Source organism: Rhinichthys klamathensis, unplaced genomic scaffold (genome assembly GCF_029890125.1).
Source record: "Rhinichthys klamathensis goyatoka isolate OS25496 unplaced genomic scaffold, OSU_Roscu_1.1 h1tg000170l_1, whole genome shotgun sequence".
Lineage (NCBI taxonomy): Eukaryota > Metazoa > Chordata > Actinopteri > Cypriniformes > Leuciscidae > Rhinichthys > Rhinichthys klamathensis.
In genome coordinates, this window is record NW_026606701.1 from 3122618 (window position 1) to 3136271 (window position 13654).

The 13654-nt window shown below is 37.3% G+C and overlaps 1 protein-coding gene across 1 annotated transcript in view; it reads right to left on the reverse strand.

Annotated features, from left to right (window-relative positions):
* The window catches only part of btbd7 (BTB (POZ) domain containing 7), a 74296-nt gene that overhangs the window by 34385 nt on the left and 26257 nt on the right, over positions 1-13654 (reverse strand). Inside the window, exon 2 of the mRNA XM_056259977.1 lies at positions 1031-1247. Coding sequence (XP_056115952.1) covers positions 1031-1112 — 82 coding nt within the window. The 5' untranslated portion in view covers positions 1113-1247. The remainder of the gene's footprint in view (positions 1-1030; positions 1248-13654) is intronic.

Below are 13654 nucleotides of genomic sequence, written 5' to 3' on the forward strand. Positions count from 1 at the left end.
GTTGTTTTTTTTTAACAAAAACAATGTAGAACTATTTTATATTCTAGTCAAAGAGGATCTTCTGTCTTTTAGAGAGATTTCGTTTTCTTGTAATTGAAAAACACATCATCATATTGCGAGGTGATTCGAAGAGTTTAGGTTTTGTATCCCACTGATATATGCAATCAGATAGCCAAAAAAAGATGTAATAGTGCTCAGGCTGTCAGACCTTTTATATTAGCCGCTTTCCGACCAAGTAGTTACAGGAACTTAGTTATAGGAACTGTCCACTTCTAAACAGTTCTAAGAACTACTCTCCCCCAAACTCGGTTTTGCTGTTTGCGTTCGCACTGGCCAAGTGGCCATAGGAACTGGTAGGAGGGGTAAGGGAGTGACGCAAGCACGGCGGCGGCGGCGCCACATACAACAACAACAAACCAGCGTGGAGGAGGCTATCGGAATGTTCCTGTTCTGCCTTGCCGGGACCTTAATAACGGAGTACGAACGGCGGCGTTGAAAGATCTTGAGTTCTGTACAGAGAAACACAGAAGACGAAGGCTCCAGCGTAATATGATCTTAAGTAATATGATGGAAGAAGATAGAAGAGCAGAGCGCAGGAGGCAAACAAAACGACGGGTAAGTTTAGCAAGCATTAGCAATTAGCTGGTTGAATGCGTTATGTTTGTCTTAAGTTATGAGTTAGCATAGCCTACATAGGCGAATTGCAACAGACAGTGAAGAAAATGTGTTAACAGTGGGCGTGACTTATAAGTTGAACCAATCAACGTAGACCTAGGGAAAGGGAACTAAAAAAGTCCTCGCTCTAGACTAGGTACTGAAAGAGTTATAGGAACTACGGTCTGAGGAACTAAAAAATCCCCAACTTAGTCCGGTCGGAACACGCGAAAAAAAGGGTTATAGGAACGTTAGGTTCTAGGAACTGCAAAAGTCCCTCCGGTCGGAAAGCGGCTATTGTCATCGATCACAGTAGTTACTAAACTATGAAGGACACATACAGTATCTCTGTAACAGCATTCATATGAGAGTTTACCTATGAAGGTCTGCTGGGTCTGTGGGTTACCCCCGAATCGAGGGGAGCACGAGTGAGGGTAGCTGGAGGCATTCACACCCATCCTCTCCCCCCTTCTTCCTCCTCTTAGTCACCCTGCTGGATCATTCCGTTCGAGCGTCGACGCACTGAGTAGCTCACCGCTCCACTCAAACAGACCTATATGAATGTGGCGACACTGCACCGATGTCCGTCATTCCTGGGCAAGAGAGAGAGGAAGGGGGAGAGTTAATACATAAAAAGTCAACAAGATAGTCATGAAATTTGGGCAAGGAATTTTTTTTTTTAAATGATTATTATTAACACTTAATATAATATATAACTATTTATATTATAGCAATAATATAATAACTGTTATTAAATTACAATAAAATAATTTATAAAAATCTTATTACCTATTTCTAAAAATATTTCTTTGATTTTTTTTAAAGGAAAAGCGCAAAGGTTAAATGGAATTGAACTGTTCTTGTTCAAATCTGAAAAGAAGAAACAAAATGAACAATACAACCAAATCAAACAGACTACATAGGAAGAGCTTTGATGTTTACTTCTGCTCTTGAAGGCCATTACAATACTGCTGGAGGATTCTGACTTATTCAAACCCTCCCACTGATGTCATGCTAATGCAATCTGACACAGAGGCACAACTGGCTTGTTTACTCAAGCTAAACAATGTCTACAGTACTTCATGTCTCTTTTCAGTTCTCTGTAATCTCCAAACTTTGGCCTGTTGACCTTGCTTTGGCCTTCAGCACTCAAGCCTGCAAGTTTACACAATCGGCAGCACAACACAATTTCTAGAAAACCAGACAGTTTCCTTTGAACTGACCAGTCAACAAACAGAATGCTGTTAATTCCTTGCCAAATATGTATTTTCTTGGAGAGGTGGAAGACTGGGTGTTTCTTTATCCAGATGAAGAGCTATTGCTCCATCCAGATATTTGTGTTTCACATTACATTTCAAACTTGCACTGCCGGAAGCTCCTCAATGGTGGAGCCCATAACAGTTTGGGGAGACCAACGCTTTACATACCCAATTTGTGACATTGAGAGTGGGTGCAAAGTGAAGCATTTTTCCAGGCTGAGCCAAGCAGAAAGCCTAAGGAGACCAGAAATAATCATCTTTACTTTTACCTATACAGATAAACCAAGCAGATGTCCACTGCATGTGCGTAAAGCACAGATCCCTATCTGCTTGCTTAACGCTGGACTGTGTTGTTTGTGAAATTCCCAGAGGTCAGAACGATCAAGACTCTTTTCCTCTCACAGGATGTGAACGAAGCTGTCTACAGGGTAAATGCATTGCAATGTGCTTTCAGCTGATGGAAATCCAGTTCATATAAATGGTCAGTTGCACAGCAGCAGCTCAAGCAACACTCCCCAGTCTGACTAAAATACAGTGCCTTCCTACTTCATAAAGTGACTACTAGGGGTGGGCGATAGGACCAAATTCTTATTCCACAATAACGATATACACTGCTCGAACAAAAAAAAAAAAAAAGTTGATGTTTGGATTTAAATAGGCAAATGCTTAAGTGTCTATGGTTGGATCCTTATTGCAGTGATTATTATGTTTCTAGCTTGTTATATGTTTGGCAACAATTCTTCTAACCCTAATTGATGTAGCTTTTCATTTCTTAACCATGTAGGAAGACACATCATGTCCATATTTCAGGATGAAAATGTCAAGATTCGTCAGGCTCAAATTGTGAAAGAATGTTTGGGAGGGAGCATGAAAAATAATTTTCACACATTAATTTAAATTAATCGAAAGACTTTGGGATGTGCTGGAGTAGACTTTACAGAGTGCTTGACTCTTACATTGTCAATACAAGATCTTGACCAAAAATTGATAGCCTATACTGTACTTCTTGATGGAAATAAATTAGGGCTGCACGATTTTGGGAAAATGTCATTTTGCGATTATTGAGGTCAATATTGCGATTGCGATATGCGATTTCGATTTAATAAACAAATGGTTTCATGAGTCAACTTGCTTGGTTCTAAAGTAAAATGCACACACAGATTAGTGATCATTCTGTGTATTAATGTGCATTTCTCAAGTCAAACTAGCAACAACAACTAAATGATTGATAACACCTATAATGATCAATAAACCATTGGTGTCTGGATAAAAATGACGACACCCCCACATTTTAAACGTTAATTATAACCCTCCAACATTACAATGATTCCATCATTACAATTGAAAGCTATCAACTTTTAAAATATTTATTAGCCTTAAAAAAATATAACAGCTTTTAAATTAAGTGAACTTCAAACAATCCTCGCATAAACCCATAATAAATGCCATATTTACCTGTGCCCTTCCTGTCTTAACAGGTAGGATATACAGAAATTGAATAAAGTTATCAAACAGTCTGCGCTGCATGAATTATAAATTATATATAGATTAATCCTTATTAAAGCTACAAAAGTTCTTTAGTCAAGAGCAGTGAGTAATTTTCTATGTTCCCTTTATTCTTTGATTAACTTTACTGACAGAACGCTTTATTCGCTGCTGGCCCTTTAAAGGGATAGTTCACTTTGAAAATAATTTTTGGTATGTTTTAGCTTACCTTAAGGGCATCCAAGATGTAGGTGTCTTTGTTTCCGCTGTAGTTTCAATTTTGATATTTTTAGGTCAAACCGTTCTTGTCTGTCAGTCATATAATGCAGGTCTATGGTCACTTCCTCAAAGAGCATGCACAGAGAAGTCCAAATTAAACATGATTTAATGACTCGTAAATGTAAGTACACATTGATGGCCTAAGACACGAAACGAGCGGTTTGTGTGAGAAAACGAACAGTATTTATATCGTTTTTACCTCTTCTAAACACAGCCACGTCCAAGTGATCTGAGGGTGCGGGCGCTTCGGTCTTTTCGGGCAAGCGCCGGAAGTGATCTCTCGCGCGTGTACGTCACTCATTGTTTACACAGAGCAGAGATTGTAGGTAAGACAGCTAATTAAAATGGTACTAATTTGCACTTATCCGGGATATTTAAACCGTCGTAAAAGAAAACAATTTAAAAAAATAAAAAATAAAACAATTGTATGAGTGACGTACACGCGCGAGAGATCACTTCCGGCGCTTGCCGGAAAAGACCGAAGTGCCCGCGCCCTCAGATCACTTGGACGTGGCTGTGTTTACAAGAGGTAAAAACTATATAAATACTGTTCGTTTTCTCACACAAACCGCTCGTTTCGTGTCTTAGCCCATCAATGTGTACTTACATTTACGAGTCATTAAATCATGCTTATTTTGGACTTCTCTGTGCATGCTCTTTGAGGTGGTGACCATAGACCTGCATTATATGACTGACAGACAAGAACGGTTTGACCTAAAATATCTAAATTGAAACTACAGCGGAAACAAAGACACCTACATCTTGGATGCCCTTAAGGTAAGCTAAAACATACCAAAAATTTATTTCAAAGTGAACTATCCCTTTAAGAGCAGCCGTTGCTGAGACGCGGATCTCACACGCGCCTCATTCTCTCACAAGCACAACTATTTTCGTCCATCATGAGACTGCTCTTATGTTATGAAGATACTCGACAAAACGACATTTTGGCATAATTGTGTGTGTTATTGTTCGTTCAAGCTCGAAAGACTATCACAACTTCCCATTCAACAAAGTTTTCAACAAAAACAATGAGAAGTTAACTTGGCAAAAAGGGGCTATCATTTAACATTTTGATCTTTTTCCTTGAAATATTTCCAATTTTGCAGACGTGCAAGGTTAAAACCTGCCCCTAGCCAATACGTTATGTTTTGCAAAGTGGCAGGTAATTTTGCTTATCTGCCAGCCACTGTGGCAGGCGACCTGAACAACATCTTGGATTGACTGACAAGAAATGACGTTGCAGTGGTTTCAGCTTTATGTCAACAGAACCTTGTGGATTATTTATAACATGTGAAAAGAAAGCTCTGCAGGTTCACTTTATTTTGACATTGCCTGATTCTAAATATTTGTGTCTTCATACAACACTATAAAAAAACAATAATGACAAGCAATGACATAATATGTATTATTAATATTACAGCAATTTGTGTTTTAATAATTATTAATAATTAATAATGTATTGGTTTTCCTATCTTAATAATAACAACAACAACAACAACAATAATAATGGGGTATCCAAAAAAACTAGGGGTATGACGAGATCTTGTGCGACAAGATCTCGCAATATTAAAACATGATATTTCTCGTCGAGGTGAAATTTATATGGACAGACCCTCGCTCCCTCGATTTTGACCGAAGGAGCGAGTCTACTTCATTTGTACACTTCAGGCAGCTCCATATACCACAATGCAACACGATTGTGACATCACCGCAAATCTTGTCTAATCACCACCACCACAAACAACTCTATGATATATTAATTATGATTTTTTTTTTTTTTTTTTTTTAAACAACCCAAACAGATTTATATACATTTTGATGCTGCATTAAACTCATTTTTTTTTTAAATAATAAATCAACTCCATAGCTAATTCCAAGTGACCAAGGGCTTAGGAAGTTCCAATTCAGCCCATTGCAGTTTCCTCCAGTAGTGGGCACTCGTGCTACGTAAGCAATGACGTACATCCGAGTGAACGAGACGGAGGGAAGTTAGCGAGTAAGGGCATGACGCTTTTGGACTGGAACGCAGCACGAGTGTGTCTGCGCGAGAGAGACGGAGTGTGTCTGCGTGCAAGTGACAGTGCGCGCGAGAGACGGAGTGTGTGCGAGCATTAGTAAATTGCATTAATTAGTAAATTGGTACATACTACATATATAATTACTATATAAGAGGCATGGAAGTTCGATTAATGGACTCCAATAATCAGTACTACAAACGTCTTGTTTTGAACTATTGTTTAATAAATAGAAATAATTCGAGCACATACATTTTCATATAGAGGATTAAATAAGATTCAATTTATGCATTAAGATTTCACAACTAATCACTGACACTGTACCACAACCAGGTTTTACGTTTCTTAAGCGTCATAACAGTGACTCTGAATTGTATCCATTAATCGAACTTACATAGTACATAGTTCTGCCTTGACATGTTCTCATTTGGTTACATTCTGTTATGGAATATTTGTTTTTTATTGATTGTATATTTTGAGTTTTATTCACATCCATTATGCAGGTACAATGCAAGTTTATATTTTGCTTCCTAAAATATATTTACACAATGAAAAATGGAAAATAGTGCCCTGTTGAAGTTGCTACATTTTCATTATTGTTTTATTTATTCTTTAAGGAGATGCACTGAATTTTGGTGAATAAGAGGACCTATTTTATTTTGATGCACATATTTGTACATTAGCAGGAATTTAGCATAATATGGATGTGAAAGCATTTATAATTAGCCTATGTGACAATAACATTTATTTTGGTTAAAATCAACAAATAATCGTGATAATTAATCGTGATCTCAATATTGATCAAAATAATCGTGATTATCATTTTGGCCATAATCGTGCAGCCCTAGTGCTCAATTTAAAAAAATATCCTTTATAACCGGCATAAGTGGCACATTCCACAGAAAAGAATACATGAACCGCATTATTGGCCCTTTTTTAAGGCTGCAAAGTCAGATTATGATCGGATTATCCGATTAGGCTACTCGTCAAAATAATCAACGGATTACTCAATTAACAAAATAATTGTTTATGACAGCCCTAGATCAAGGCACCCACACACTACAAGATAATCAGGATGATTTTGGGCCCACTACTCCCTTCCGACAATACTAGGTAAAGTCTCGATTATCTTGATGGTTCTACAGATTATCTTATCATATTTTCCTGTGGAGTGAGGTGTATTAAGTGTGACTGAATCTGCTCTGAAGAACGTCAGGGCTGAACTGATCTCAAATTGGTGAATCAGAAATCCTGTTGTGTGTGGGGACCCTGAGGACAAACGTGCGCACGCTCTGTGGCTTGTCATGTGGAATGAAACAATACCCAATCAGAAAGCGAGCTGACGGAAGCATAACACAACCTCATCCAAACCTTTTTCTCAATAAATTTTCTGTAAGAATCAGCTATCAATAGGCATTTCTTCTCACCCGTCATGTTTGTTTACTAGATTCCCCATGTTTGCGGTCGGGACTGCATGGTTGTTTGAGAATGGAATCTTAGTGTGTGGTGTGCGGTCTTGGTCACATCGCAGCACTCCACACACTACAAGAACAAAACAGTTAAATCTATGATTCTGTTTTTATCATCATGTTTGTGGTCTCCCACATTTTGAAAATCTGAGAAAATTAAAAAACAATCTTTTAGTGTAGGCCAGCCTTTAGTTAAAACATTTCAAAATGCACCTACATTATTTTGCATTTTGTGCCTTTGTCAAATAAAAGACCATTTTTCCAGTCATATATTTTCTCATTGAAGATTTAAAAAAAAAAAAAAAAAAAAAAGTTAAAATAGTCTCATCTCGTTTTCGTGACCCCAATATTGTGTATCGTCTTGCCTCGTGAGATAAGTGTATGAACACACCCCTAATAATAATAATAATAGCTATTATTATTATTATTATTATTAATAGCTACTATTATTAAATAAGGACATAACTAATAATAATAATATTAAACAAGAACAGGAAATCCTAACAGTGTCAATAAAATTAAAGCAACTAACTAACTAACTAACTAAAGTAGATCAGAGAAGTTCAATGTCAAGGCTATTAAAAAGTAAATTTGATGCATTTTTCATATATTTTACCCTGCATATGTGAGTGGTCTCTGACATCCCGTGGGTCAAAAGCTGATGTGTTCACCTGTCTAACAGCTTATTTCACTGGTACTGTAAGCTGAAACAAGAGTCTAAATGTCACATCATTAACTAAAAAAAGAAAATGACAAGCTCCACTTAAAATAAAATCTTTAGAGAGTGAGGCATAAAGCTGAGCAACAGTTTATTACATATTTCATCATTTCAGCAAAGCATAAACAGGCAAACTCTGCCACTGGAGGAGAACACATCAAATTTACAATTACTGCAAATTCACAGCGACTGTGAACTTGACGAGCGTTGCTGAATTTGTATTCATTAAGAACAGCCGAACCCTCCATCAGGTGAAGTAGCACTGCATTGTGCAGTGTTGAATAAAGTTGCTTTAAAGAACTGAAAATGTTAGTCAAAGATAAGGCCTACATTGAGGGACAGAAGGCTCATTATAAACACTGCAGTGAAAAATGATAATCAGTGTCCGATGCAACAGCTGTCTCTCAACGTGAGTGACAGGAATGGAGAGGGAATAAATGAACAGTTCTTTAATACTGCAGAGCTCCAGAACAGGCGCTGACACAGACAACAGTTATGCAAGCAAGCAGGAGAGTGGAGCAGTTTTGCCACATTAGGCAAATCAATAGGGAGCCTCTACACCGTTGCTGCAGGGGAAAGTATCAATAATGCACCTCAAGGTTTTCAAGCCTTCTAGGTATGCTTCCACCTAAAACGACATTTAAAGCTTCAGAAAGCTAACGTTTTCTTTTATTTGGATAACTATGAATCTAAAAAAAAAAAAAAAAAGAGAGAGAGAGAGAGAGAGACCACAGAGTGAAACGGAGATATTTGTGCCCTATGCGTCTGCAAACCTCAAACTGGGTCACATAAATCAGCCGGTATACTCGTTCATCAATTGCAAGAGGTGCTTTTCCTTGTAGCTGCCTCTGACCAAGCTTCATTCCCAACCTTAAATCGACTTCAGTGGAAAAGGGAAATTGATCTTTGATCAATGTTTTTTTCTCTCTGGTTTAGAAGGATCACAATAAGCTTGATAATAGAAAGGTCAGCTTTAACAGAAGCACCTGTTTCAGATAGGCTGTCTAAACAGGCGCTTAATACCTGAAACAGTGTTTCAAAAGCAGTGCCAGTGCTTGACTGTGATTTGTCTTCATATTGGGCTATTCGTAAATGCTACGCAGAGAGAAGAGATTCGGTTGTTGTTCTTCAGCTTGACTATGTCTGATGACAGGGGCTTTCTGTGTGGATCCTCCCCTGAAAAAGGCTGCCATCATCACTCCAACTGGGTGTGCCCCATATGGTGGGTGTTTGTGGACTCAGATTAAATCAGGCCCTGTGGTTAGAAATGAAGCAGCACTGCAATGCTTATAAAAAGATGTTCTTACACAGTAAAACATTACACAAAACAACTTAGCACACCATAAAAAGGGCATCAGACATTGCAACAGTGCCTTAAAGAAATATTACAGGTTCAATACAAATTAAGATCAATCGACAGCATTTGTGGTTGCAATTGACAATTTGATGACAAACATGATGACAAACAACCACAAAAATTACACACCCGAATAATACACAATTTAGCAGAACTAATGTAAACTTAAAAATTTGGGGTTGGTAAGATTTTTTTTTATGTAGGCCTATTTGAAAAAGAAGTCTCTTATGCACATTTGATATATTTATATATTTGATTAAAAATACAGTAAAAACTGTAATATTGGGATTCGGGAAATTGTCTACAGGCTTTCATTGACAACACAGGTCTTGGGGAAGGTCTTGTTTTTTTAAGTTTCGTTACTTACAACCTATTCACACTTTGTCAATAAAAAAAGCAATTAATACATAAATTCTTACATATAGCCCATTTAATGTTGAAAACAAATTCTTCGATGAATAGAAAGTTCAAAAGAACAGCGTTTATTTGAAATAGAAATATATCGTAACATTATTTTATTTGAAATGGAAATATATCGTAACATTATAAATGTCTTTACTGCGACTTTTGAACAATTTATTGCTAATTTTTTTTATTTGCTAAATAAAATTTATTTCTTTGAAAATCTTACTGACCCCAAACTTTTAAAAAGTAGTTATTTTTACGAAATTGTGTCTCACAGTAACCAGTAAAAAAAGACAAAGAACTGGTCCAAATTATTTTTTGAGATCAAATTCTGTTGATTTCGCTTTATTTTATTGAAGCCTGAATATTCCTTCAATCAAGCTTTACTCTTCCAAATCACAAAGCGAATTCCTGACCCAATAACAACAAACATTGTAGGATATATTCCTAGGTTCTTGTGCCATAACATGCACTCAATTCCACTGCCACACGTGAATGCCAATGACATCCAGTTTGCATGGTAGCATGAGGGTAAAGAGACTGTGTGAGAGAAAAGTTAAATGTGTTTGGGGTACAACACTTTACCAGACCACTGAGCATAAGCAATGTCCATTGAAAATCACTGGTATAAAGGACTCTCTGTTCCAGGGTGTCTGTAGTTCTCTCTGAGGTGGGGAGACAGAGATGGGGGGTGGGGAGGGGTCACGGGCACCCCATGGCAGTTTCCTGTGAGCGGTGGCGGTCTGGCTCATGTGAAACTAATGAGCGTGGACACAGCCAAGCCACACCAGGCCAGCTGCAGGTCGTCTGGTCCACCCTGCCCTGCTTTTCTACTGGAATTCCAGAGAGATTTGCAAAGCTGGCGAAGAAGAGAAACAGTGAAAATGCCACGCGATCAAATTTTATCCGTCAAGTCCAACAATATTCAGTGAGCGAAACACAAAGAGGCTAGCACCTTTAAAAGGACAGCATCCACACCCACACCCCCCGCCCCCACCCCCACCCTAGGAGGAGGCATGACATTTCATCAGAAGACACTGTGCCTTGACAGACAAGGCTCGCCCTTTTCCGGAGGGAGCTTGAGGAATGCTTCACACAGCAATCAGCCCACAACCCGTCCTCAAAATGTGAGATTCAGCAAATACAATTTCATAAAACATCATCTAATTAGGTCCTAAAAGGTCAGACCAGTACAAGACAATGAGATGTTTTCTAAGGAGATTGGACACATTCCAGTAGCCTTTTATAGATGCCAGAATTGGCAAGTCTGATTTGTTGCTATAGCAAGGAGCCTAAAAAGCATCAGAGGAACACTGGGTCACTTCAATGTTTAGACGACAAATACAAAATGTTCTAAGTAAAGCAAGAAGTAAAAGTAAGAAAAACTAAGAAGTAAAGCAAAAGCACAAAAATTCCAAAGTTAATAAACAGGATATATACGAGAACTGTCTTTGGCATGAATTTCAAAGTAATTAATATGGATTTATCTTGACTGATGATGATGTTCAAAATGCTTTGGCCACAGCGGTCAGGGAAAGAATTGACAAACACATCAGCCAAAGCTTTTCCCTGTCATCATTCTTTGCATTCATTCATTCATTGTCAGATAAGCACTTCTAAATAATGCAGCACTGTTCGCAGGCGTAGCGTCAGTGTTTTATTGGTTATTCATTGATGGAAATGTGATATGTAACTGGGTAAATCTCACAAAGTGCTTTCCAGGTCACATTTTACCCCAGCCCCCACATCGCTTAAAAAAAGATGACTAGAGAGAAAGAAAAATTATATTTTGCATAAATATAGTCTACTATTAATAGCCTCTCATTATTATAATGTAAAATTCAGTCCTATGCTCAAATAACATGAAATATGATTTTTTGATGATTCTCATATGCTTACTGTAATAATATTTTAAATTAACAGTTTAAAATGAATATGAATTAATATTTAAATATTTAATTTATAAATGAATTATAAGACCATAAAAGACCATACCAGATGCATTTCAGTATTCAGAATTAGGGGTCAAAAATCTGGTTTCAGAGCCCTGAATAAATAAATAAAAAGTAACAATGGAAAAAGTTCTGGGATTATAATAGTAAATTACTTGTTATGCTAAATAATATGTTTTTCTCTTTTTTGGTGTTGGGGTCGGGGAGAAATTTGATCTGTGGGTTTCATGGGATTAGCTCTAGAATATCATGTACAGTTTCAGGTTTATGGGTATAACATATTTAAAATCCTTTGTCTTGAAATAATTACAGCCTGCATGACAAAGAGAGACTTTTCACAATGGCACCATCATAAGAACAGTTCCACTGATGTGAGAATGGTTCACTAGTTTACACTAACAACCTCTGATATTACATACATGTCAGAAGGACAAGTATCCATGTTTGATGCTTTTATTGGCAAATTGGCCTGCTTCCTGTTTGCGCTTATTTTTCCATTCATCTAAGCATCTTTATCTCTCTCTCCTCCGCAAAAAGAAAAATGCCATGCTGACTTCATTAATTTCTTCAAACTCATATGGCAGTATGAGATTCAGAATGTCTTTACTATAAATAAAACTTGGGCTGGATATATTGTCATCATGACTCATGCTCATTTTGGTGTCCTAAGCAAATTCAAAACGGATTAAAAACGACATAGCTTTTGGATTTACACACAAATTTGAGTTTTCAAATAACTATTCCCAATAAAATGCATTTAACAAAACTTCACTATTATCTTGTGTGAGTCAATCAATCATAAAATAAATTTGTTGTTTACTTAGGCCTATTTGACAATATACATTTTTTAGAAATATACATCAAATAAAATAAAGGTGTATTCTTTTTTTCTTCTTCTTTTTGTGTGTGCATCTTTTCACTTTGTTACCGAGCCATCAAGGAAAAGTGCTGGACTTAGCTGAAGGGTGTTGGGATTATCTAATCACAGTGTTCGAGGTAAACGGTAGTGCTACACTTTGACAGATAAGAACAGAAGGACCGAATGAGAAGCCAGCTGATCAATACTGCAATCTACCACCTCACTGACTCAATCATTATTGTTAATGCTTTAAAAATCACCCCTTGCCATTTTAGCTGACAACATGAATGAGTCTACTGGAATATCATTGTCAATATTAATTAGTATAAATATCTGTTGTGCGTTAGAGAGTGCAAAGCATACTGGGTCGCATAATTCAGTTTTCACTGTGTCCAAATAGTTTCAATGAATTAAGCCACTGGAATAGAATAGATTATAAAGTAAAACCAGGAATCTGAAAAACGGTACAATTTCTGTCCCCTTCCTTGGCAAGACTCCACCACTGTTAAATTTTTAAAAGGACTTTCATCAGCTCGCACTCCCAGTAGACTCAGCCTATGACCCTTTCAGTGATGCATGAATGAATATAGGAGGAGGAGAAAGGAAAGGAGGAGGAGAATGGTGTGGTGGAATTCCCGGATCATACAAATGTTTGACTGAGCCACATGATATGACAGTGGAAGATAGCTTGGCTGTGGTTAGAACACGGTTATGCACAAGTCAGACCTTTTGTGTGACAGATGTGCTTCCTTAAAACCCAGGAATGGTGAGGCAAAGTATGGTACAGCCTGGCAGTGGCAAATAAACCATTGCAAAAATCTATAACCAAATGTAAATATTTGACTCAATTTCATTAACCTTGAGACAGAAAGCATGTACATGTGCAGTAAATAGAGCTAAAGCAGGTTTTTTGCCTTGAGCTACACTACAGTCTTCATCTGTCTGTTCAAATACACATGAAAATGCGTAAATCTAATATTTGAAAAAATATTTGTATATCACCTGTCTTGCGGGATGAAGTCGAGCTACAATTGCATTATCTAGTTCTGTTAGTCCAGCTTCACAAAAAACTGACTGGTAGAACTTCAGTTGTACTAAAGTATATGACATTTTAAAAAGACAAATTAATGCTTTAGTCCAAATTAAATCAAACCTCTGAAGTGCAAGAAACGTACCTAATGTTAAACTAAACCTGGGATGAA